The following is a 23,745-nucleotide window of genomic DNA, read 5'->3' on the forward strand; positions in this document are numbered from 1 at the left end:
AATTAGGAGACAGCAGTCACTGTTAATAAAGTTCCTGTGCTCTTCAATCAGTAAGGGCCTCTTAGAAAACCTATTAAACATCTTAGTATATGCCACACAACAATTTGTATGAAGAGGTTACTGTAGGACTGTATACACTGGTTCAAACAAAATACTGTTAAAAAATAAAGATGAAACGATGCATTTTACACAAGCCTTCCGATAATACTAGATAACTAACTCTTTTGACTTGATTTACATTGTCATTACATATTTTGTTGCCACAAACTCTGTCTAGGCACTTTTAACACTGTTCCAACACAGTTCATCTTGGGTCCGTTCTTCGTACCTCGCTTTTATTTGAAAGATTCCAGATCTAGTAATCGTGATAACTGATCTCTGGTTAATTTGGTTATTCAAACGAATATGCGGGTTTGATTAAAATATCTGGATTAAGTTGTCTAAGATTAGTGCGCGTTCTCGTGTCCCCCGAAAAATGTATCGACCCTCCACTCGAGACAGCGATCAGCAATGCAGCGATTGGCTGGCGGCAAGACAGCAACGTAATGACATACAGGGATTTAAAGCAACAACAGCTGATGGAACGGTAACGGCGATGTGACGTTAACTGCCGTAGCCAAAGAGCGCAAAAATCACTAAGCAAAAGCAACAACCGAGAGGACGGTGAAACATCCAATCATTTAAATTAGCGTTATAAAAAACTTAATTTAAACGGGCAAGAGAAAGCGTGTTTTTGGCATTAAACGTCAATTTATTGTCAGAAGAAGAGTTTTTAGTATTTATGATGCCAATAAGTCAAAAAGCCTGATTTACCAGGCAATATACACTCGCCTTTTAATCTGTCACGTAACGTTAGTAATTTAGCGACCAAGACAAATTAGCTGTAGTAGATCGTTACAAAACACTAAACCAGCCGAGAACAAAACTACATAAATGTAATAATAATTACATTAATTATAATTATGTAATTATTTATATTCATGATTTCTAGTATTTGAACAGGTTTTACATATTTAAGTGTTGTAATTGGCAATTAACTAAATTTGATCTTTGAAGCAGATTTGTTACGTGACAGCGTTAATTAAAGTTTCTTAAGGGTCAAACCAAATTAATGCACGGCTCAGATTAACTGTACAGCATGTAAGACTCCAAGGCCTTTATAAAGTAAATATTTAATCGCGAATACATTTTTCAACGAGTAAACCTGGCTGTGTCTATAGTGTTACAGATGATGACTACACAACATTATAATATTTTTTGTATTCATTTTGTAATTTTTTTATTATTGTAAATTGATACCCCTGGTAGGGTACTCTTCTAATAAAGTAGCAGTGGCTGGGACAGATTTTGAGTATCAGTTCTGCTTAAAAAGATGCGATCTAACCCTGTTTCCATGAAGAAGCCTGTACCAGAGCAGGTTTAAGTTTAAGGACGTGTTGCTATGACAGCAACAACGGGATGGGTTTCGAAGAACCAACCAATCCAAGATCATGCCAAATCATCAACAATCAAATCCAGCGGAGTTATCGACGTACGAAAAACGTGTCTCTGTAGTGATATAATACACATATACTAAATGTATTTTTTTTTTACTTTAAAAAGAAATGATGGAAAAGACCAGGTAGAGTGGGTGAATCTCTAGGTACCCCAAAATAAATTTCTAGCATTATTTTCATCACACTTAAGCAACTCCTATTCCACTTTAATGTGAATAGGTAAAATTAAATAAAAGGCAGAATGTTTTTTTTTTTTTTTTTTTTACATTATAGCAATAATGAGAGTTTGAAGGAAAATATACTTAAATGTCAAAAGAAAAATCCTAAACATCTTAAAATATGCATTATTGTCTTTATGCAAAATATGTTATTTAGTTTTTGGGGTAAAATATTTTTTTTATTATTATTATTCACAGTAATAATGGTTTGTATTAGTTAGATGGACTGAAAAGAGAAACAAAATAGCATAAAACAACATCTTTCCTCAAGAATGTAAACACAAAGTTACATGCAAAAGAAAACAAATGCAAAACTAATTAAAAAAAGTGACCTCAACAAAAGCACCTTCATTCAATGCACCGCATCTCTCAGCACAATAAAGATCTATCCAAAACTTTACATTTTCATCCATATGAATATCATATGACAGGTAGCATATTCACAGCAGTAGAAAATGTTTCCAGGAGCCTACAATCACACAGCAATGGACGCAAGAGAAAACACTTCAAAAGGAGTGACAGCTGTTACAGTATCATACATGATGCTGTGCTCTCCAGACAACATCACTGTTCTTGGCATTATGGGTACACGTGTATCACTCAGCTGCAGAGAGATCATCCTCCTCGGCGTAAGTGCTCCTATAGCTGCCGTTGAGATAAGCTTGAGGAGATCTATCGACACTACCCACAGAACCCAATCCATCCATTTCACTGTCATACTCGTGGTGGTCCGCCTGCTCATAGCCCCTCTCCATCTGAAAAAAAAAAAAATCAGGAAAGGGCACACGAGTAAATCTGACTGAAAACATCCCATGTCCCCAACACTTAGGCCAAAGTTGCAATAAAGGTTGCGCAATGACAAGGCGTCTAGACATCTGTCTGAATATAATCATAACCACAATCCATGACACAAGTAACAAGTTAAAGTAATCAAACATCAAATTTGTTTTGCCAGTAACAGAGAGGAGGTTTGCTGAATTGCACAAATGAAGAACCAATTATATTTCAGCAAAATGTGTTCTTTTTGTCAGAGGGATTCTCTGCGATAGGTATGAGTGTTCAAAGTGAGTGTTGTCACCAGTAAACGTGCCACACTGTAAAGCTTGAAAATGTTGACGCTTTGAGTGTCGCCAGTAGACGCCCACAGGTAATCTTAGATCAGGTCAGAAAAAAGTTCACACTTCGTCAGAAAGATGTAAGATTTGGGGGAAATAAAAAAGCTTTACTGTTAAAGCAGTCACATTGATGGTTATGAGAGGTAGGACTGAAAGCTGATCTTTGAGAGGATCACCTGTTTCTTATCTAGAAAACCTAGAGCAGCCTCACGTTGTGCAAATTATTTAAACTAAACACGCACAGTGAGCATTTTGAGATGCATGGGGAGCAATGAGTACCTCAATATAGAGTTATAGAGTTTCCATGTATCACTTCAGCATTTAAATATAATAGCAATACAACATAATTATATCAATGTAAACTGGTTATTAATCCAGCAAGCCGAATACATAAGAAATTGACACTTGTCAGAAGACGGCTTATTGACACCAGCTGTTCTCCCATAACCAAACCCACAATCTGATTATCGGCACACTGCTGTAACCATCAGTTCCCCAGAGATTAACTGTACCTGGTAATAGCGTAGTTTCAAGAAAACCTCAATATGAATAAAGTAACCACACTTACATGGCACCATTAACATTATAAGTCACAGAGTATTTGTGTTGGTAGTAATTTACGTAACCTTAAACCAAAATTACTGCACCAAATGACCGATACAAATTCATTTAGCTTGTGTTTCATAAATGAAACTGAATGTGTAAATGTAAATGAGATCTGTGTTTGAAATATAAATTGGACAAACCAGTGATGGTCTAGATTTATGTTCATAATCCCTGCTTTTCCTCCTGGACATTGAGCTCTCTGTCCTTTCCCTGCTACTGTCCCGTCCTTTATCCCTCTTTTTATCTTTCTTGCCTCTGAAAATATATAGAAGAGATTAAGTTTTTAATAATCAGTCTGATCAAACAATAACGTCAGACACAAATTGTCTAACACAGTAAACCTTTTAGACGGCGACGGTGACCTGGCTCTCCGCCTTGGTGACCTGGATCGAGAGCTGCTTCTTTTCTTATGGCCTCTGTGAGATAAAGGAGAAAAAATGATCTTCATCTAAACACACAAGCTAACTTCTAAAAAACCTAGTGCATGAATGAAACTACAAGCATGTGTGTCAGATCCTAAATGTGACATTTATTATAATGGGTTTATGCAAAGTTGATATTATAAGTTGTTATTTTTTTAAGTCTTATAAATGTTAAAATTAATAGCTCTCAATAATACTGTAATGTTGAACAGCTACAGTCAATGGTGAAATATTAGGGAAAAAAAACTTCATAGAGACATTAGTAATATTGTTATCAGTGATATTTACCTTAAGTCAAAAAATAAGATGTCATTTAAACAAATATTATAAAACGGTTAGTCCCATTCCTCGATTCTGATTGGTCAGCAGCTGTGTTGTATTGGCTATGACTGCTTCACCCAACAGATCTGTGTATCACTGAGCAACACCCTTAGCAACATAAACAACCAATAAAATAGTATTAAAACTGCTCCATGTATTATGTATTTCGGCAGAATTGACTTTGCTATTTATTTAATCAAGTATGAGTGACCCCTGCTGGCATAATGTTGCATCTTTCATCTTTAATTTTGAGACCCCAACCTTCTCCGACTAATGATGTTCTCAATCATGCGGATGTGAAATTACTGCAATTTATAAGTAGATTTAAAAACTTTAATGTTTGGTGGGATTAATCACGATCAATTTCAGAAAAAAAGTTAGATTAATTTGTTTTTGTTTTTTTTATGTTTTTTTTATAATTTATTTATTACAAAATTAATAAATAAATAAAGTACCCTTTCCCTAGTAAAAAAATTATCCTTCCAACTAAATTTATACATTGATATAAAATATTATTATAGGACTCATTTTACAGAATATCTTGGAAAATAATTAATGGTAGCAACTCTAAGACAATTTGATTGTTTACTAATTTTGGTCACTTCATAATTCCCACATTTGTTTTTTTGTTTTTTTTTACATCATCTACACTGTTTTACTACATCTTTTTATATACAAATATTTTTTGGTACATTTTTGAGGGGGGATAAGCAGCCATCTCTTTTAACTGATACTGTAGAAGTGTTAAAGTGTAGAACTTTTTTTTGATTGTCAACCATCACTAAATGTTTGTTTTAATCTCTATTATCTTCTTTTTTTGCATTGTAGGTGATATTTTAAGTGTGCAAACTTTGTTTCAGGTTTAATACAGACACTTTCTTCTGACCTGCTTATGCTGCGGGAACGTCTAGAGCCACTGTAGCCTTTAAGAGGCGTCCTTCCCTTTTTGTCCTGTGGCCTCTTTTCTTCCCAGTCACCTTCTTTCCTTACTTTGCTGTCCTTGTCCTTCCTTCGGTCCCTGTGTATAAAAAACAACACCGATCTAAAAGATCCTTCCTTGTCCTCTCAGACAAAAACAGAATATAAGTGTAAAGAGTGGTGTAGTGGTGCAGGTTAACCTAGAATAAGATCGACTTTGGCTGTGTTTCCTTTCTCGGGAACGTGAGCGCCTCTTATGGGACCCACGGGAGTCATTCACCTTCTGCTGTGACCTTTGGTGTCCCCTTTAAACATCATTGAAAAAAAGTTATTTTTCCATTACTACAGTGAACATTTCTAGATACTAACATTAAAAATAAAGTGGAATTTATGTCCAAACCTATTTAACAAGCAAAGTTTAGGTTATTTCATACAGGGTTTCTGTGGAAATTTTAAAATCTAATTTACAACTTGTTTAAACACACCCCCACATGTCTACATCATGATGTGGGAGGCTTTGCATAACGCAGCCCAATTGTTCATGCAAAGAAAGCAGGCGTGACACCGGTGCCTCGTCGTGGAGATGTTGTTTCATTGTGAAAGTGAAAATACTTTGTTTGGCATTCCAAAAGAGGACACAACTAGAAATCAGTGGTTAAGTTGTATTTACAAAACTGTTCCAGAACAGTTCAACCCACTTTTTTAGATGAGTGCAATGCATTTTATGTAGGATTGTTTCCTGATCCTGGGAAAGAAGACTACAATGCCGGCTCTTCTAAGTCACAGTCTGTAAGTACGTTTACATATGTAAAGGATTTGCCACTGATAATTCAAACGCGAGTTTTAAGCAGTGGTTCTCAATTCCACTCCTCACACCCTACTGCTCTGCACATTTTGTATGTTTCTCTTATCGCTTTAGACGTTTGTTTTATTCGAACGTTAGTGGCCTCTGAGGTGGACATCACAGGATATTCTGCTATGATTTCAATTCTAAGCAAACGTATATGATCCATTCAAAGTGCATTGAAGTGTGCGACTGGAATTGAGAATCGCTGGTGTAGAGTAGCGCTTGTTTTTTTTAGCCACATCATATGACCCCTTTAATTAAACAGGCTGGGGCACTCTTTCAATGAGGACTTATATCATCAAAACAGGGTAATTAACAACATTGTGTATTGAAATTGATTAATGTACCAATTTATCATTGCATCCAAATTAGAAGTTGGTGCAAAATGGCAAAAAAAAAATTTGTATAATAGGGTTATTTTATTAATAAACAAGCTGAAATACACCAAGACTCTTATATTGAAATGTCTATGCTTAACTATTTCCAGATGCTCATTCAAATTCCCATTAAGGAAATAAAAATATAATTACATACATTGTCAGCAGCATGTTTTTATTGATGCATCTTGTATAACTTCTGTAACTAATTACTAATTCAAAAGGTTAGCTTGAGAGTACATTACCTACTTAACTGTGAGTAGCCTGTAGCTTAGCAAGCTCTTAAGCTTGGATGAGTTAACACGGAAACCAGGTTTAAGGATGTGTGTAATTTACCTGTGCCTGGATCTGGATCGCTTTCTTCGTGAGTGTGATGGGGAGCGAGAGTGAGATCTGGACCTTCTGGAATGTCTAGATCTACTGGATGAACTATTTTCATTTTCTGGAAGAAACAATCAAAACTCTCATCAACTTAAAATATATATATATATATATTTTTTTTTAAAAAGCCTCACTCTGTTTGTGTGTGTTCAGGCTAGAGAGGACATACCTGGTTCGATGACAGCAGCAATGGTTGACTGAGCCTCTCTGACTTTCTTCATCACGTCCTCCAGCTCTTTGGCCGCAGCTTGAGGTGTGAGCTCTGGAGGCTTCACTATGGCATTATTGGAGTGGTTAATCCTGAAAAAAAAGTTGATTAATAACTATTAAAATGCATAATGCTAGCACATAAAAAAGATAAAAGCACATAAAAACGATAAAGATAAATAAAGGAGGCACTGAAAATGTTGTATTAAAGAAAACTTGTAGATTATTGTGTGTATTTAAGGGTTCAGAAGAGTCATTTTCTCAAAAAAGAACACTCACTTTAGTGGTCTGTCGCCAAACATGACTCCGTTAAATGTAAGCGCTCGTGTCACCGATTCCTGATCAGAAAACTCCACAAAAGCAAAACGTGTAGGCTGGGTTTCATCTCCTGCCATTCTAACAAACTTAACATCTCCCACTTGCTTGAAGAACGTAAGGAGCTGTTCTGCTGTGGTGCTCTACAGGACATTGACAAAACAAGTACAATGTGTGCTTGAAAGACAAAAGCAAATCTTGTGTCATTTTTATGCCCACTTTAATTACATTCAGTTTTCTACGCATTTGTCATTTAGTGGCAATAGCAATTATGTTGGGGCGACTTGGACCTTCATTCTTGAGCCTTCAATGACACCTTGATCATCATTTCAGCTTAATGCATACTGTGTTATAATGTACTACAAATACACTGTGCTGAAAATAGTATCTGCCACTATATATTAGTTTCTTACACTATCTGCACTCGCAAATAGCCTCCAAATTAATTAAATTCATTTTCACATACCTGTGAATTCAAATTGCCGACATACACCGTCCTTCTGATCTCATCAATTTTAGAGGGATCTACATTTCCCATGAGCGGAGGCTGTGAAGCAATTGCATTCAGAGCTGCCACAGATGTGTCCAAACTAGACTTCAGGACCCCCAGATTAGCTAAAGGAAGACCACGCTGTCGGCCAACAAATATGAGACTTTAGTGACAACTGATAATTCTAAATAATGCAGTAAATTTGTAGCATGCAGCTGATGATGTAAGGTGATATTTTTTCATAATTCAGTAAGGGCTGGAATACACTACACAACTTCTAAAAGAATTTATAACACTAGGAATGATACACTTTCAAAATGAAAAACTTGTCATCATACACTACCAGACTTTCAAGTCTTCGCTGACCCAACAAATTCATGCAGAAACAAGTGCCTTATTATTAGGAGACACACGAGACATAAAAATGATATGCGACCCTGGACCACAAAACCAGTCATAAGGGAGTTTTTTTAAATTTACATTTATACATCATCTGAATAAATACACTTTCCACTGATGTATGGTTTGTTTGGATAGGATATTTGTCCAAGAATATATAGCCAACTATTTAAAAATTACAAATATTGAGAAAATTACCTTTAAAGTTGTCCAAATTAAAGGGATACTCCACCCCAAAATGAAAATTTTGTCATTAAATCACTTACCCCATGTTGTTTCAAACATGTAAAAGCTTTGTTAGTCTTAGGAACACAATTTAAGATATTTTGGATGAAAACTGTGAGGCTTGTGTCTGTCCCATTGACTGCCAAGTAAATTACACTGTCAAGGTCCAGAAAAGTATGAAAAGCATCGTCAGAATAGTCCACCTGCCATCAGTGGTTTAACCATAATGTTATGAAGCTACAAAGAATACATTTTGTATGCAAAGAAAACAAGAATAACAACTTTATTCAACAATTCGTCTCCTCTGTGTCTCTCCACGTCAGCGTGGAGAATATGAGCTGAACCCAGGCAGCGTACGCTTTTCTGTGTCAGCAGCGCCACACAGATGCGCTGTTTTCTTGCAAATCAAAGCGTAAATACACACAGAAAATGTATCTTTGTGGCACAAGCTGAAACAGAAGAGCGTACGCTTCTTGCGTGCAGCTCATATTCTCCAAAATGGCGCTACGATGATCCAGAGCGACACAGAGACAAATTGTTGAATAAAGTCGTATTACAAAATACAAAACATATTGCCATCACTTCATTACGTTACAGTTGAAATCAATGATGGCAGATGGACTATTTTGATATCTTTTAAACTTTTCTTTATCTTGACACTGTAATTTACTTGACAGTCATTTGGGACAGTCACAAGCCTACAGGATTTCATCCACAACATCTTAAACTGTTCCGAAGAGGAACAAAGCTTTTACGCGTAAAACAGCTTTTATTGGGGTAAGTGATTAATGGCAGAATTGTATAATCCTTTAAGTCCTTTAGCAATGCATATTACTTATCAAAAATTATGTTTTGATATATTTACAGTAGGAAATTGACAAAATATTTTCATGGAACATGATCTTTACTTAATATCCTAATATGATTTTTGGTTTTTAAGAAAAATCTATAATTTTGATCCATACAATGTAATGATGGCTAATGCTACAAATATAGGCCCTACATGTGCTACATATGATATTTTAAACATTCTGCAACTGGATGTAATCACAATCTAAACCTAAAACACATATGTTGCACATCACACATTACTGTACATGACTTTCTGTGAAAAGTGTCAACTTTGACTGCCCAAATTCTGCAAACTTGTTGTCTTTTGCCAACTACCACTGGCTCCTCCAAACTGCAAATCTGGGAAAAAAACAGTGTAGTATATTCCAGCTTTAAGTTGCGAGATTGTGTTTTTACATTCTGTAGTGTAGCAGGGCTTGGAATGGGCAGAAGTCCTCCTCCGCTCATCAGGCTGGCCACTGGCGTGGCGGGGGCCAAAAGCGAGAGCGCCTTTGCCTCTTCAGGGATTTTTCCTAAATAACAAGAGCACCGGCATTAGAGAGGCCAATGGAGACGTCTCCAGCTGCTTCACCTATGACCCAAGATTCAGACGAGGGTCCTCCAATAGCCTAGCACTCTATCACCCAACCTAAGCATCTCCAACCCTGACCATGAACAATCTGAACTAGCATTGCTACTCTTTTTACTATCAACACAAGAAATACTGTAAACAAGATGACTTTTGCACAAAAACAGAGAAAAGAACATTGTGATTTGTTCTTTTCTCTCTCAAAAAAAAAAAAAATCAGAACAAAACATAGAGAATGAGTTAACACTTTGTGGTATGGGTCACCTGTACTGGAAACATATTGGTCATGAACCATACGATATCAAGCATGGGTGCTTTTCTCCCTGGGGCGATCGTGTCACAGTGTTGGAAAGGGTGTGCAACACAAGACAACCGTTCATGTTGGCTGCATCACACTAATAGCACATAGAACATCAGATACAGAAAAGAAGAACATTTTAAGTGTCTTTGAGAAATCCCCCCTCAAATTGTCTCCTCTAAAAAACTTTGCCTTCACAATAAAGTTAACAACAAATCAATTTTTCAAATACGTTTCAGCCAATGTTGGTATAACATACAGTATATACTCATGCTTTGTGCTTACTGTGACTACAGTATTCATGGGTAAACTGACTGTTGGTTGAGATATCTGTGCTTTTGGGTTAAGTGAACAACTGATTAAAACCTCAAATGTGACTTTCAGCCTTTTCAGTACTACTCTAAAGACAATGCTCCCCAAAACCATGCATTGGAGTTAAACGTGCAATCTTGTGAGCCTTTTTAGAAGAACGATTTTATTTCTTGTTGTTTCAGTGAATTGAACAAAAGTGCTTTGCAAAAATAAGCAATTCTAAACACTCTTTACTAACAAATCTGTCATTTTATTGAATTATAGATCCTAAAATAGAAAAAAAAAAACGTATTATTAAAGTTTTTCCCTGAGTCTTCACATACCACATTGATTACAAATATATACACACACATATTAATTTTTATTACATTTTTTTTTACATTGCATTAATGCTATTATTATAAAGAACTTAAAAAATCTAATACGTTGCAATGTTTAAAAAATAAATATTAAAACTTGCTTTAATAGCATGTCTGTAAAATTACAAACCCTATAATTTACATTTTTTTTTTTACTATTAGGCTTAGAAACATAAAGCTCCACACAATTAAATGAACACAGTGCTGCACTTCACACCAAAACCCATAGCACATTTATTCATTTAATTAAATGTTAACTTAATTAATTCATTTAATATTCACACTTAGCCATATTGCGATGTCAATTTTATTGATATATCATGCAGCCATAGAAAATATGCATTAAAAAAAAAATACTGCAAAAGAACCTGTTTTAGCTTACAAACTGAAGCTTTGAAAACTGAAACTGACACTGAAAGTCCTGATCTCAATCCAACATTGAACAAGCAGCTATATTTGAGCATCAAACGACTATAGATACTTAATACTGTACTGTTCTCAAAATGTAACCGTCATTGCTACTAAACGTTTTTCAAGAATTTTTAAATTAAATGATATAAATAACTAACAAAATAATAATTAAGAGCATTTGAGAATATTTTATAACAAAGCCTAACATTTAGTTTGGTGCTTTGAGAAAAACAATTATTTCAGTACTTACAATTCAGTAAAAACCGAAAATTGGTGAAGAGTCTGAATACTTTTGAGAGGCATTGTGTGATTCTATTAAATAATGAAGGAATATATTATTTTTCTCAGTAAAACCCTGAGCAGATCAGTGGAGAGGAGCGAGCGAGAGAGAGTGAGAGAGAGAGAGAGAGAGAGAGAGAGAGAGAGAGAGGAGGAAATCTTAATGCATTAGATATCAGGAAGAGCTGCCCTTCTACCGTTCAAACTTCCCTCCAATACTGGGCGGCAAGTCAACCTGGACACCAAGGTATGCAACTGTGGGATTGGGGACGAGGGGACAAGGGGACAGGAAAACAAAAAAAGAAAAACAATACAATGAATATGCAACTCTTCTAAGAGGCAAAAAAAGGGACAACATGTGAGAGAAATAAAAAAAAAAATGAAATTAAAAGAAAAGAAAATAAAAAGAGACAAGGTGTCCATCTTGGAAGGTTCAGCGGCTACGCTCCTGGTCACATTCCCCCCTTGAAGGCAGCGTGGACCCCGGCGGGTATAGTGGCTTGGAAAACAAAGCCTTGAGTCAGGCTAGTGTAGTAGTGTAGCCTGGGTCACTCTAGTCATCTGATATGCACACATAATCAACACAGAAAAAACATACAGAAACCAAATTAATCAACGTAGTAAGCCATCCAGAACCAAGTCACGAGGACAAGCATTTTAGGCAAGAGGGAAGCTTAGATACCATGTTGTTCATGAATACGGATGTTTACACAAAAAAAAAGACAACGAAAAAAAAATACAAAAAAAAAAAAATTCTAGAAGTTAGTCAGTGGTGTCAGAGTAGACTTGAGAAGACCTCACCCTTTTACCTCGTACCCTTCGCCTTCATGCTCTGCTTACAAATGCTTGTTTTATAATTTGACTTCCCTTTGCGTACAAAGGGTACAAAAACAAGGCTTTTTTTAAACAATCAAGTAATCTATTGTTTCCTGCTTAATGAATGAAGGTGCTTAACCTTCAGAAATCTAAGGAAGCAAAACTAAATTTTTATTGAATCTTAACATGCTATGTGGCACGTCTGAAAGCAGTTTAAAACTAAAAATGTATTTATTTATTTATTTTTGCGATACAGATTAACCAAACAAATTAAGCCAATAAAATATTTAAAAAAAATGTTATAAGTCAGAGTTGCATTTTTATACTAAATCACTTCCAATCAACTTCCTATAAATTAAATCAAATGTATTTTATTGTTTTTATTACAAATAACTTCAGTAAAAGGATTGAACAACTGTGTTTGACTTAAGCATGAAAGTACCACAATGAAAAGCTGTTAAGGTCATTTCAAACTGAGCGCGTTGCGAATCACGACAAATGGTGCTTTCACACCAAGCACGAAACGATTGTTTGCCTTCTGGTAATTCACGCCTACACGTTAGATGGTGCTTAATATACAGCATTAAATTAAGATAAATAACTTTTGGTTCTTCATTAGAAACACAAACTATCCACAATTTTTACAAGAATACATCTGAAAATACAATTAAAATGAAGCTACGTTCAAAATGTATGTAATTCTTAAATTTTTTGCTCAAATCCGACTTTAAAAGCAACTTCAAGTGCTTGTAATAATTCCGCACACTTGCCAACTCTCACACATTTGGCATGAGACACGCTTTCAGGCTCCGTCTTATGCTCTCACATTGCCCATGTAAATCTCACGCCAAACTGGCAACCCTTCTTGCGATATGAAACAACGTTTCTGAAAACTTTTCAAATTTTGTCATCCTAAATTCAAACAATGAATACAGTTTTTGCGCACTTAAAGTGACGTAATTCATAAAATGTAGTGCTTCAGTTAAAGCCAGAGCCATTGAAAAACAGAGTTGCAACAAGCTTTGATCTCGCCGGCATTGCCGCACGGTCACTTGATTAATAGAGGTCTTCAAACAAATCAGCGATAACAATACATCTGAATGGGTTTTAGTAGGATAGATGAAAGCTTAATTATACAGGCATTTGCAGCAATTTTTGGTAAACATTACAGCATATTATGCATAATTTTATTCTGTAGAGAGACAGCATTAATATGGTTTTCTTAACCCTCAGGTATTGCTTACCATATTTTCCGCACTATAAGGCGCACTTAAAAGCCTTTAATTTTCTCAAAAAACAACAGTGCGATTTATAATCCAGAGTGCCTTATATATGGATCAAGGCGCTCTGTCAAAATGTTGACATTCCCTTTAGCACAGCTCCATCTAGTGGATGCATAACGCAAACCCAGTCAAACGTTTGACTGCAGTATCTTCTATTCTTTGCGCCTTATAATCCGGTGCGCCCTATATATGAAAACAGATCTAAAATAGGCCATTCATTGAAGGTGCGCCTTATAGTGCGGAAAATACGGTACTTATAATGTGACCATACAGCTTAACTATTTTTCAGTTAAATATGTATTCTATATTTTAGTTCAAAAATATTTATTTAATATTTTGAGATTTTTTGGTACTACATACTATTTGTGCAATAAATATGGTCCATTAATTACATATTTTTTTTAAATATTTCTATAACTTATATTACAATTAGTGTATTATGTAAGGTTAAAATAGAAAAAAAGGGTTTTAAATTCCAATGCAAAGAGGCAAAATAGAGTCATTTCATTAGATTCGTACCTGTTTACTTATTTTTAAGTTCTTCATTTGAATATTTAGACATGATTAAAGGCACAATATGTAAGTTTTTTTTATTAAAATATCCAAAAACCACTATAACAGTGTTACATATTTTGCTGACTTGTGTACTTACATTATCCCAAATGTTTCAAAGAAAGTTTAAATCAAGAGAAAAAGCAACTATGACTAGTGACACGGACCGTGTCCACAGTGTCATTGTGCTGCCTGCCAATGACATTATATACCCTCGATTTTTTATACCCTTATATTTACAGTATACAAACATTAATTTATATTGATATTGAGCTCTAACCTTCGCGCTCATGACAGAAACCGTACGGTGCTCTTCAGATTACATTATTCAGAGGAGAATTAATAAAAATATTATTCTGTATAAAGAACATGTGAGAATAAGTCTGTTCTTAAATACCAACGATTACGAGAACTCAGCATCCACACTTCTCTCTTGTGGGAAAAAAGTCCTCTACCTCTGTGTTTTTACAATCGTGCTCAATACAGTCTTCTTTTAGCGCCAACCTTTGTGGAGCAGTATTTACTACACAGAGCCGTTGTTGGCTGACAAACTGCGCAAAACATATGCAAAATATGATCGTGGTTTTGTGCAGCTTGTCAGTGAACAACAGCATTGTGTAGTAAATGCTGCTCCATCTGAAAGCACATCTTAGATTTACCGCTGATTACAGAAAAGGCTTTACTGACGAGATGCGCATTAATATCGTGACGATATTTATCGTCCATCCCTACTGTTTTTACTGTATTTTAAATAAAATAAATACTTTGGACAGCCTAAACATGGAAAAACTCTTATAGTGTGTTCACACCAGATGCAAATGTAATTATTCACACGAGTAGATTACATACGAAGTCAAAGCAAAGAGGCAAACAGAGGCCAATTCATGCTGGGTATTGCAAATGATGCAAAATGTTTGCCGCAAATGCACGAAATTCACTTCAATCGCATTTTTCAAGTTTGAACAATTTCAACTTTAGCGGAAAATTTGCATGACGTGTTCTTGCGCAAGCCAATCAGCGAAGAGCTTCTTGACACATCCAGTTGAATTAGACAAATATAAGAGTATAAGAGAGAATTACTGTAGCTGTCTGTTATTACATAGATCTGGAGCATAGAAAACAATTAAAATCAGTTGTAGTGGTAGTTGTATTTTATTAGAATGGCTATAGAGATGCTGCTATCAATAATAAAAATTATAGTAATATCAGTGGATATATATATATATAGTAGTAAAATGCAACACACACAATAATACAGGATCCTAACCTTATTCATCCTCCTCTGGATGGTGCTGTGAACACAGACATGTCGGTGTTTGGCTTTGCATTGTATTTGGGACTTTTTGACAAAAGGTAAAAAACAGCGATTGTAATTATCTTCATAATGGTTGATCGTGCTGTTCAAGACACGTAAAACATCCAGCGAGTAATCTAGAGCGAATGACGCGATGTTCATATTCACTTTCTGTCTGGTGTGAACACACCATTACAGATCCCAAGCTTTTGAATATGTCAATTGATTTTTAATATAGTTTTTGTTAACAAATAAATTGATCACTGATTCGTATAATTCATTTTTAAGTGACACTCCTAGTCTTCCATACACATGACTTTTTTAATGGCACTTTTCCACTGCATGGCTGCACGTTATGACTCGGTACGGTTCACTTTTGGGGGGTTTTCCACTGGGTACAGTACCTGGTACTGTAGTACCACTTAGGTTGAGGTTCCGAGTGAATCGTAATGTTACCAAAACGTGACGTGTAAACTCAGCTAATCACTGATTGGCCAGAGAGAACTGTCACTACCTGCACTGAACTTGCGACACCAACACAACAGACACACAACCGAGTGATTTAAATCAGCATAGCCAACGAAGGATCGAAAGCATCAGTTTTGAACGAGTGTACCTTTTTTTTAACAAGCAAAAAGTGGTCTTTTTGTTGTCTGTTGCAGAAGTACAGACAATCTTCTCGTTGATAGCAGAGGAGCGGATCCAGCGAGAGCTTGATAGGTCATCATGGAATGGAAACGTTTTTTTTAGAAGTCGTAGCAGTAGAGGCGGCGCAACTATAAACTGCAGTGGAGCACAAGCCGTGCCAAGCCGAGTCATACCATGCAATGGAAAAGCACCATCATTTTCTGAATTCAAAAGGCAAAAAACATTTATGTATATAAACTAATGACTCTGCAGCAATAATCCCCTGAGTTTAGCAAAACACTAAACACGTGTTCACACAGTCCTGGTGCTGTTACATAACACAGAGTATGATCTTAATCACCTCCATCAGTTCCACATCCTCCAGCTTAACTGATAAACAAGAGAGCTAGTGTCAATCCACCCACCTCCACTGAACTCACAAAATAAATCAGAGCTGACAGAAGTGATACCTTAGCATACAGACTCATGGTTATCATGCATAACTGGGACAAAAAATACACAATATAATGCAAAGAAGTCAATTATGTTTTGTTCTACTCAATAGTGTGATTTGAAGTTAGATAGTCAGTGTCTCTGTTTAATCAAGCACACAAATGTAACACATGCAAATGTACTAACCTTCAGCACAGGGCACAACAATCAAAGCTCTGTCAATAAACACAGTGTTGGTTAAATGTTGTGCCACACCAACACTGGAAGGTTCTCGATACTTTATGTAACAAACTTTGGATGAAAAGGTAAGAGGTGCATTGCTGAAAGAGAAAAACAAAGATTTAATTATTTTTTTATACTGTAGATGTAATACATTACATAGGACTGTAGTTTTTTTCTAGTCATTTATCAAAAAGGAAGATATGAACTTTGTAAAGAGTCTGTAAGGCTGAACTTATGTGAAGAAATTTCCTCTGTGGTTTAGCTGCTGTCCAAAGAAGCTAAGCGGTTCTTAAAGGGATAGTCCACCCAAAAATGATAATGCTGTCATCATTTACTCAATCTCATGTCATTCCAAACCTGAATGACTTGGATTCTTCTGCGGAAGAACACGCACACAAAGATATTTTGAATAATCCCTTTTGACTTCCATTATATTTTAGACCATACATTGGAAATAAATAGGAACCCCATTTTTTGGTTATCAACATTCTTCAAAAATTCTTTCACAGATGAAAATAGAACAGCTTTGGATTAATATAAGGGCCTATAAATTATGACAGAAGTTTAATTTTTTGGTGGACCTCTTATAAAATTGGAAATATTTTAAAATGTTGTGTATATGAGTGGATGATCATTTAGTAATTATAACATTTAAAATCACAGAAATTTATTTTTTATTTTATTATTATTATTCAGAAGTCTGCAATCAGGCTTTTAAAGAATTTAAACAATAACATGATCTATAAAAGCATGCATAGAGTGCAACAGTTTTGATTTTACATACTGAAACAATTATATATTTTTTATGTTTATTGTAAAATATGCATACAAATATTTTTTGAAAGAGTAAAGAAACTGACTTAATGTAATTTGCTTTAGAAGAGTCAGCAGAGCTAAAGTGTTCTTGCATGTTGTTGTTCTCTGATTGGTGGAGACTTATTTGCAGAATAAAAGAGTGCAGCAGTCAGGTTCCAGAATTTAAAAATCCATTCATTTTCAAGTTATTTTCAACAATAGCTGATAAACCTTTAAAGACAGGTCTGCTGTTAGCTCAGAAGTTGTTAATCGATCATATGTGATTTTTTTCAACCCATCTGTTTGCATTAATTGCAAATTACTTTTAATTAAGAGACTGAAAAAGTGGGTGGGCACTAATGCACTCTATGGGTAATGTAGATGTGCAACGCGTTATGGTAGTACAATAAGTTCCATAAGATATATCACATATCAAATAGCACATAAACAAGTATGAGGGTTCACACATGTCATGCCATTATTGTCAAGGCCTTTGATGTGATGTGTGACAATTATGTCATACTTGTCTTCTCACAGTGTATGGATGCATGGCGTTTTTTGATGTGCATGTGTGGTGTATGTTATTGGCTGTGTGTTTGAAGTGTATGATGTGTTATTGTGTGTTTATAGTAATGTTACAGGTTGTGCTTAATATGTGTGGATGTCGTTTTAATATTTGTGTAATTATGTGTATATAATCTATGCGCGTGTATGCGTGATGCTGTGTTGTCATCACTATTAAGTGGTCTGCTATGTTTGTTTGGGATGTGTGTGTCCGAAATAACTTATATGATTTGTTGGGATTTTTTCAGGCGTGTGTGTGTGTGTGTGTGTGTGTGTGTGTGTGTGTGTGTGTGTGTGTGTGTGTGTGTGTGTGTGTGTGTGTGTGTGTGTGTGTGTGTGTGTGTGTGTGTGTGTGTGTGTGTGTGTGTGTGTGTGTGTGTGTGTATGTTGTTGTCACTCACTCTGGCGGGTATAGTCGCAGCTCCTCAATGTCCCCCAAGAAGCCAAACAGAGTTCTCATCTGATCACTGCTCACCCCCGACGACAGGTTAGTGATTTGAATCACGTTCGTCCCGGGCATCCCGTTCATTTCTACACGGAGATTCAACACTCTAAAATACAGTGATGCACCAGAGTGGTCAGCTATCGGCTAGGCACTGCTGACCTGCAAGAGAACTGGTTAGCAGGGAGCGCTGCAGACAGCAGTCAGAGGATGAGCGCTGCTTACACAACAGCGCCGCCCGCTGGCCTGGAGGTTTACACTACATACTTGAACCACTGATCTGTAATAGAGAATATATACAGTGTATATACATATATATATATATATACTGTAGATCAGTGACTTGAACTCATCCAGTGAACATAATGCTCAGTGTTTTAGGGATAGAAAAACAACAACCCCGGTTCCTTAACACAGTTCCGATATTCACAAATGATGATTGTACGTTTTTTTTTTTTTCAAATATTGCAAATACTTTAATAACATCTTAATAGCCTAACTTTTATTTTAAAGTCGATATGATATGAAAGCAACATCCAAGGAGCACAAGGATCAACATTAAAGTTTTTTTTTTTTTCATTGCATACCCACCAGTCATTAACATTAACTATTATGCCTATTCCTACAGCTTGAATTGGCAGTAGGCACTCAGGTGTATTCCGATGTAAAATTAACAGTCGCCTGTGGATGCTCAACAACCATCTTATCTGAGCTCAAAACGCTGCTTGAGCAAGTGTCAAGATACTAAAAGTAATAAATACATAATTATGAACGTTTATGTGTGTTTATTTTTGTTCTCAGTACGTTATTTTTATAGCAATTAATGATTATGAACATAAAAGCATTACAATATATATATATATATATTATTATTATTATTATTATTATTATTAGGCTATTATTACTATATACTATCGATGAAACCTCAAAGCTGACGCGGGAGGTATGTATGTCAATGTCAATGTCACCTTTATTTATATAGCGCTTTAAACAAAATACATTGCGTCAAAGCAACTGAACAACATTCATTAGGAAAACAGTGTCAATAATGCAAAAATGATAGTTAAAGGCAGTTCATCATTGGATTCAGTTATGTCATCTCTGTTCAGTTAAATAGTGTCTGTGCATTTATTTGCAATCAAGTCAACGATATCGCTGTAGATGAAGTGTCCCCAACTAAGCAAGCCAGAGGCGACAGCGGCAAGGAACCGAAACTCCATCGGTGACAGAATGGAGAAAAAAACCTTGGGAGAAACCAGGCTCAGTTGGGGTGCCAGTTCTCCTCTGACCAGACGAAACCAGTAGTTCAATTCCAGACTGCAGCAAAGTCAGATTGTGCAGAAGAATCATCTGTTTCCTGTGGTCTTGTCCTGGTGCTCCTCTGAGACAAGGTCTTCACAGGGGATCTGTATCTGGGGCTCTAGTTGTCCTGGTCTCCACTGTCTTTCATGGATGTAGAGGTCCTTTCTAGGTGCTGATCCACCATCTGGTCTGGATACGTACTGGATCTGGGTGACTGCAGTGACCCTCTGATCTGGACACAGACTGGATCTGGTGGCCACGGTGACCTCGGAACAAGAGAGAAACAGACAAATATTAGCGTAGATGCCATTCTTCTAATGATGTAGCAAGTACATAGGTTGTTATGGGAAGTGTTTCCGGTTCTGGTTTACCTAATTAATGCAGCCTAAAAATCCTTTAACAGATTTGGATAATAAAAGCATATTCGTATGTTATGTGTATGCCAGGTTAAAGAGATGGGTCTTTAATCTAGATTTAAACTGCAAGAGTGTGTCTGCCTCCCGAACAATGTTAGGTAGGTTATTCCAGAGTTTGGGCGCCAAATAGGAAAAGGATCTGCCGCCTGCAGTTGATTTTGATATTCTAGGTATTATCAAATTGCCTGAGTTTTGAGAACGTAGCGGACGTAGAGGATTATAATGTAAAAGGAGCTCATTCAAATACTGAGGTGCTAAATCATTCAGGGCTTTATAAGTAATAAGCAATATTTTAAAATCTATGCGATGCTTGATAGGGAGCCAGTGCAGTGTTGACAGGACCGGGCTAATATGGTCATACTTCCTGGTTCTAGTAAGAACTCTTGCTGCTGCATTTTGGACTAGCTGTAGTTTGTTTACTAAGCGTGCAGAACAACCACCCAATAAAGCATTACAATAATCTAACCTTGAGGTCATAAATGCGTGGATTAACATTTCTGCATTTGACATTGAGAGCATAGGCCGTAATTTAGATATATTTTTGAGATGGAAAAATGCAGTTTTACAAATGCTAGAAACGTGGCTTTCTTAGGAAAGATTGCGATCAAGTAGCACACCTAGGTTCCTAACTGATGATGAAGAATTGACAGAGCAACCATCAAGTCTTAGACAGTGTTCTAGGTTATTACAAGCAGAGTTTTTAGGTCCTATAATTAACACCTCTGTTTTTTCAGAATTTAGCAGTAAGAAATAACTCGTCATCCAGTTTTTTATATCGACTATGCAATCCATTAGTTTTTCAAATTGGTGTGTTTCACCGGGCTGCGAAGAAATATAGAGCTGAGTATCATCAGCATAACAGTGAAAGCTAACACCATGTTTCCTGATGATATCTCCCAAGGGTAACATATAAAGCGTGAAGAGTAGCGGCCCTAGTACTGAGCCTTGAGGTACTCCATACTGCACTTGTGATCGATAGGATACATCTTCATTCACTGCTACGAACTGATGGCGGTCATATAAGTACGATTTAAACCATGCTAATGCACTTCCACTGATGCCAACAAAGTATTCAAGTCTATGCAAAAGAATGTTGTGGTCAATTGTGTCAAACGCAGCACTAAGATCCAATAAAACTAATAGAGAGATACACCCACGATCAGATGATAAGAGCAGATCATTTGTAACTCTAAGAAGAGCAGTCTCAGTACTATGATACGGTCTAAATCCTGACTGGAAATCCTCACATATACCATTTTTCTCTAAGAAGGAATATAATTGTGTGGATACCACCTTTTCTAGTATCTTGGACAGAAAAGGGAGATTCGAGATTGGTCTATAATTAACTAGTTCTTTGGGGTCAAGTTGTGGTTTTTTGATGAGAGGCTTAATAACAGCCAGTTTGAAGGTTTTGGGGACATGTCCTAATGACAATGAGGAATTAAAAATAGTCAGAAGAGGATCTATGACTTCTGGAAGCACCTCTTTCAGGAGCTTAGATGGTATAGGGTCTAACATACATGTTGTTGGTTTAGATGATTTAACAAGTTTATACAATTCTTCCTCTCCTATGGTAGAGAATGAGTGGAACTGTTCCTCAGGGGGTCTATAGTGCACTGTCTGATGTGATACTGTAGCTGACGGCTGAATGGTTGCAATTTTATCTCTAATAGTATCGATTTTAGAAGTAAAGTAGTTCATAAAGTCATTACTGCTGTGGTGTTGGGAAATGTCAACACTTGTTGAGGCTTTATTTTTCGTTAATTTAGCCACTGTATTGAATAAATACCTGGGGTTATGTTTGTTTTCTTCTAAAAGAGAAGAAAAGTAATCGGATCTAGCAGTTTTTAATGCTTTTCTGTAGGATATGTTACTTTCCCGCCAAGCAATACGAAATACCTCTAGTTTTGTTTTCCTCCAGCTGCGCTCCATTTTTCGGGCTGCTCTCTTTAGGGTGCGAGTATGCTCATTATACCATAGTGTCAAACTGTTTTCCTTAACCTTCCTTAAGCGTAAAGGAGCAACTTTATTTAAAGTGCTAGAAAAGAGAGAGTCCATAGTTTCTGTTACATCATCAAGTTGTTCTGAGGTTTTGGATATGCTAAGGAATTTGGATACATCAGGAAGATAACTTAAAAAGCAGTCTTTTGTGTTAGAAGTGATGGTTCTTCCATACTTGTAACAAGAAGTAGAATTTACAATTTTGGCTATATGAATTTTGCAAAGAACTAAATAATGATCTGAGATATCATCACTTGGCTGAATAATTTCAACACCATCAACATCAATTCCATGTGACAGTATTAAATCTAGAGTATGATTTCGACAATGAGTAGGTCCTGAAACGTGTTGTCTAACCCCAATAGAGTTCAGAATGTCTATAAATGCTGATCCCAATGCATCGTTTTCATTATCAACATGGATATTAAAATCACCAAACTCTTTAATAAAGTCTGCATGGTGCCCTGGTGGCCTGTATACAGTAGCCAGTACAAACATAACAGGGGATTTATCATTAACATTTGTTTCTTTGGATAATGTTATATGAAGTACCATTACTTCAAACGAGTTATACTTGTAGCCTGCCCTCTGAGAAATCCTGAAAACATTGTTATAAATTGAAGCAACACCTCCACCTTTGCCTTTTAGACGGGGCTCATGTTTATAACAGTAATCTTGGGGGGTGGACTCATTTAAAATAATGTAATCATCAGGTTTTAGCCAGGTTTCTGTCAAACAGAGTACATCTATATTATGATCAGTGATCATATTATTTACAAAAAGTGTTTTCGTAGAAAGGGATCTGATATTCAATAAGCCAAGCTTTATCATTTGTTTATCCATATTGCTTCTGTTTTTTATTTGTTGAAACTCAATTAAATTGTTAATCTTAACTTGGTTTGGACGTTTTTTGTATTTTCTAGTTCGTATGTATAACTGCAATATAAAGTAATTTTGAGTATTATTGCTATTAGTATTATTTTCTAAAATTAGGTAGATGTAATATAAAAGTACACATGGCAATGTTTTTGCAACAGCTCCAAGTCTCACGCGCAGTGTAGGTTATACGTCACTGTCCGAATCCGTTCACTTATTTATTTATTCACTCCTTCCTGATATAGTGAACTCAATGCCATATACTATATAGGGATTAGTGAATGAGTGAATTCCCTTCCCTTGAGTTGTGATGTCAGACCTTTTTTTTTTTACTTTTCCTGTGGTGTTGAGCAACTACAAATCATTTTAATTCTATAATTTTATATTATAATTTATTTAAAGTGAATAAATTGTAGCTAATGAAAAATTAATAAAATAGCTAAAGTAAATCGTAAGTGGAAGTGCATCTGTCAATTCTGTCATGAGCATACATCAGCAATTACACATGTTTAGGGGAATAGGGCATTATTAATATAAGGTGGTATGTGCTAGAAATGGGTAAACCACTATCAGTGAGTCTGCCCATGGGGTGTCCCACATTGTCCCTCAGAAACGTACCCCTTGGGCTTATTAGCAGGTGGTCACCCTACGCAAGGTGCTAAAACCATAGAGGCAACAGTCAAATG

General features: G+C 36.1%; 1 protein-coding gene across 3 annotated transcripts; it reads right to left on the reverse strand.

Moving 5' to 3' along the window:
• Positions 1–1,958: 1,958 nt before the first annotated feature.
• Positions 1,959–18,673, reverse strand: LOC132140811 (splicing regulatory glutamine/lysine-rich protein 1-like). 3 transcript variants are annotated; one of them, XM_059549810.1, is made up of 13 exons: positions 16,628–16,761; positions 11,614–11,977; positions 10,022–10,152; positions 9,586–9,701; positions 7,690–7,854; positions 7,188–7,366; positions 6,871–7,001; positions 6,657–6,762; positions 5,297–5,401; positions 5,065–5,196; positions 3,777–3,851; positions 3,576–3,690; positions 1,959–2,469 (listed from the first exon to the last, which is right to left on the reverse strand). In XM_059549810.1, the coding sequence occupies exons 3-13, from the start codon at positions 10,050–10,052 to the stop codon at positions 2,311–2,313; spliced, it is 1,314 nt and encodes a 437-aa protein (XP_059405793.1). In that variant the 5' UTR covers positions 10,053–10,152; positions 11,614–11,977; positions 16,628–16,761; the 3' UTR covers positions 1,959–2,310. The 3 variants fall into 3 exon arrangements, with proteins under 3 accessions (XP_059405793.1, XP_059405792.1, XP_059405791.1); XM_059549809.1 differs by lacking the exons at positions 10,022–10,152; positions 11,614–11,977 and adding an exon at positions 18,424–18,673 and having other exon boundaries at positions 3,798–3,851; XM_059549808.1 differs by lacking the exons at positions 10,022–10,152; positions 11,614–11,977 and adding an exon at positions 18,424–18,672.
• Positions 18,674–23,745: the final 5,072 nt, after the last annotated feature.

The sequence above is a fragment of the Carassius carassius genome, chromosome 5 (assembly GCF_963082965.1).
Source record: "Carassius carassius chromosome 5, fCarCar2.1, whole genome shotgun sequence".
Taxonomy (NCBI): domain Eukaryota; kingdom Metazoa; phylum Chordata; class Actinopteri; order Cypriniformes; family Cyprinidae; genus Carassius; species Carassius carassius.